Source organism: Sphaeroforma arctica (assembly GCF_001186125.1).
Source record: "Sphaeroforma arctica JP610 unplaced genomic scaffold supercont1.72, whole genome shotgun sequence".
NCBI lineage: Eukaryota > Ichthyosporea > Ichthyophonida > Sphaeroforma > Sphaeroforma arctica.
The window spans coordinates 98978-100637 of NW_014040486.1; the positions used below are offsets into that span (position 1 = coordinate 98978).

Here is a 1660-nt window from a genome sequence, read left to right on the forward strand (position 1 = left end):
ATACTGTTTATTTTATTTAATTCATATTTCATAATATTAAAAGTATTCTCGCTGCTGTATACACACACATAGCTACGAATAGAACATATAGCATCTATTTGGTTAATAGTGTGTTATTTGATCCTTGGAAATGACGGATTGGAAAAACGGTATCTCGACGCTAAGAATTTCTATAGGTTTTCATACTAGCAATTCATGAAAGGGAAAAATTTCAACGCATCACCCTCCGAAGTCCATCGCAGACAACGCGCATGACAAGTATGCAGTCTTGTTTGCAATACGATGTTGAAAATATAAGATACACGAAATATACGGATAGCACCCAGCTACACACCTTCCCACGCGGAATGAGAATGGCTTATCCTTATCCCGAGAGCTATCGAATTGCTCTCCTGTATCAAGCAATTTACCCGTATAATGTACATGCACAGTATCACCCCCACGTGCTTTGTACAGACACTCTTCTTCGGGTACGCGTTTCTTAACACCAATGCCCAGGTCTTTCAGGGGATTTGCATTTGCGCATACAGCACTAAGTACCAGACACAAGGCAGGCACTTGAACCAGAAATCGTACCATCTCACTTTACAATATTAGCCAACTATAAGAGAATACTGGCCCTCGGGCGAGACAAGCTGCTGTAAGAAGTAAACAAATCGATTACATATACCATTTTTTTAAACCATAGCCACCTAAATTGTGAATACATTAAAACCCTACAGATAACTTTTTCTGTGCTTTTTTAGCTAAAAAAAAAAATGCTTTTACTATTTGTTAGTACCGAACTTTAAGTGATAGGAAGCCTGCAAGTCATTTAGGGGTTTTAACTTCTATTTAGGTCCACTGCCGACGCCGACTTTGGTATTTAAGCTTAGAGTATAATGAATGTAGCTTGCACCCGTAGACGGACACTGAGAGAGGTCCTAAGCGTCTTCTAGCACAAGTGGTATGGCAATACACGCGCAAGGGCAAAGTATTCCAGACAACTTCTGTTATCAGGACCTGAAATGAATAGAGATTGTTCGTAGCGTGAACTACCTATGCACCGCTTATTAAACTCGTACACCAATGGGAACGCGACTACTAACCGCATATCTCCCAAAAATATATAGAGAGTGCGTACAACACCCCAGTTAAGATTTAAGATCTCCACTACTTTACTATATAAAATGGAGTTGGATTTCATGCGACAATACCCCTCGGCTATCATTCCTTAGAAACCCGCTTGCTTTTAACGGAAAAGGAATCTCTAGGACAACTTTAGTAAAAGTGTATCTTGAAACATCCAGCTCAAAATAAAAACTCCAGGATAGAATAGGGATGTAAACAGAACAGAAATACATGTGAGTGAGAAGTTTTCCGTTTTACTGTCGCTAAAGAACCAAATCTCGACAACAGGAACGACAGCTGCGAAATGCGGCACAGAAATCTTTATTTCATGTTAATTATTATTACTGGACGATTTCATGTTACTTCTTTTTACTAGACGATTTAACTTTTTTTAACCTCTCGTTCCCGGCGAGCACCTCTGTTAATAGAAGAACAGGGACACGACGAAAACGTAAGTATTTTACACCCAATCAGCTAATGATATATATATATTTATATATATATATATATATATATATATGTGTGTGTGTGTGTGTATATATATCTATAT

General features: G+C 38.3%; 1 protein-coding gene across 1 annotated transcript in view; it reads right to left on the reverse strand.

Annotated features, from left to right (window-relative positions):
* The window catches only part of SARC_01750 (hypothetical protein), a gene marked incomplete at both ends in the record, with an annotated part of 2891 nt that extends 2312 nt beyond the window's left edge, over positions 1-579 (reverse strand). Inside the window, one exon of the mRNA XM_014304518.1 lies at positions 335-579. Coding sequence (XP_014159993.1) covers positions 335-579 — 245 coding nt within the window. The remainder of the gene's footprint in view (positions 1-334) is intronic.
* Between the last annotated feature and the right edge of the window lie 1081 nt (positions 580-1660).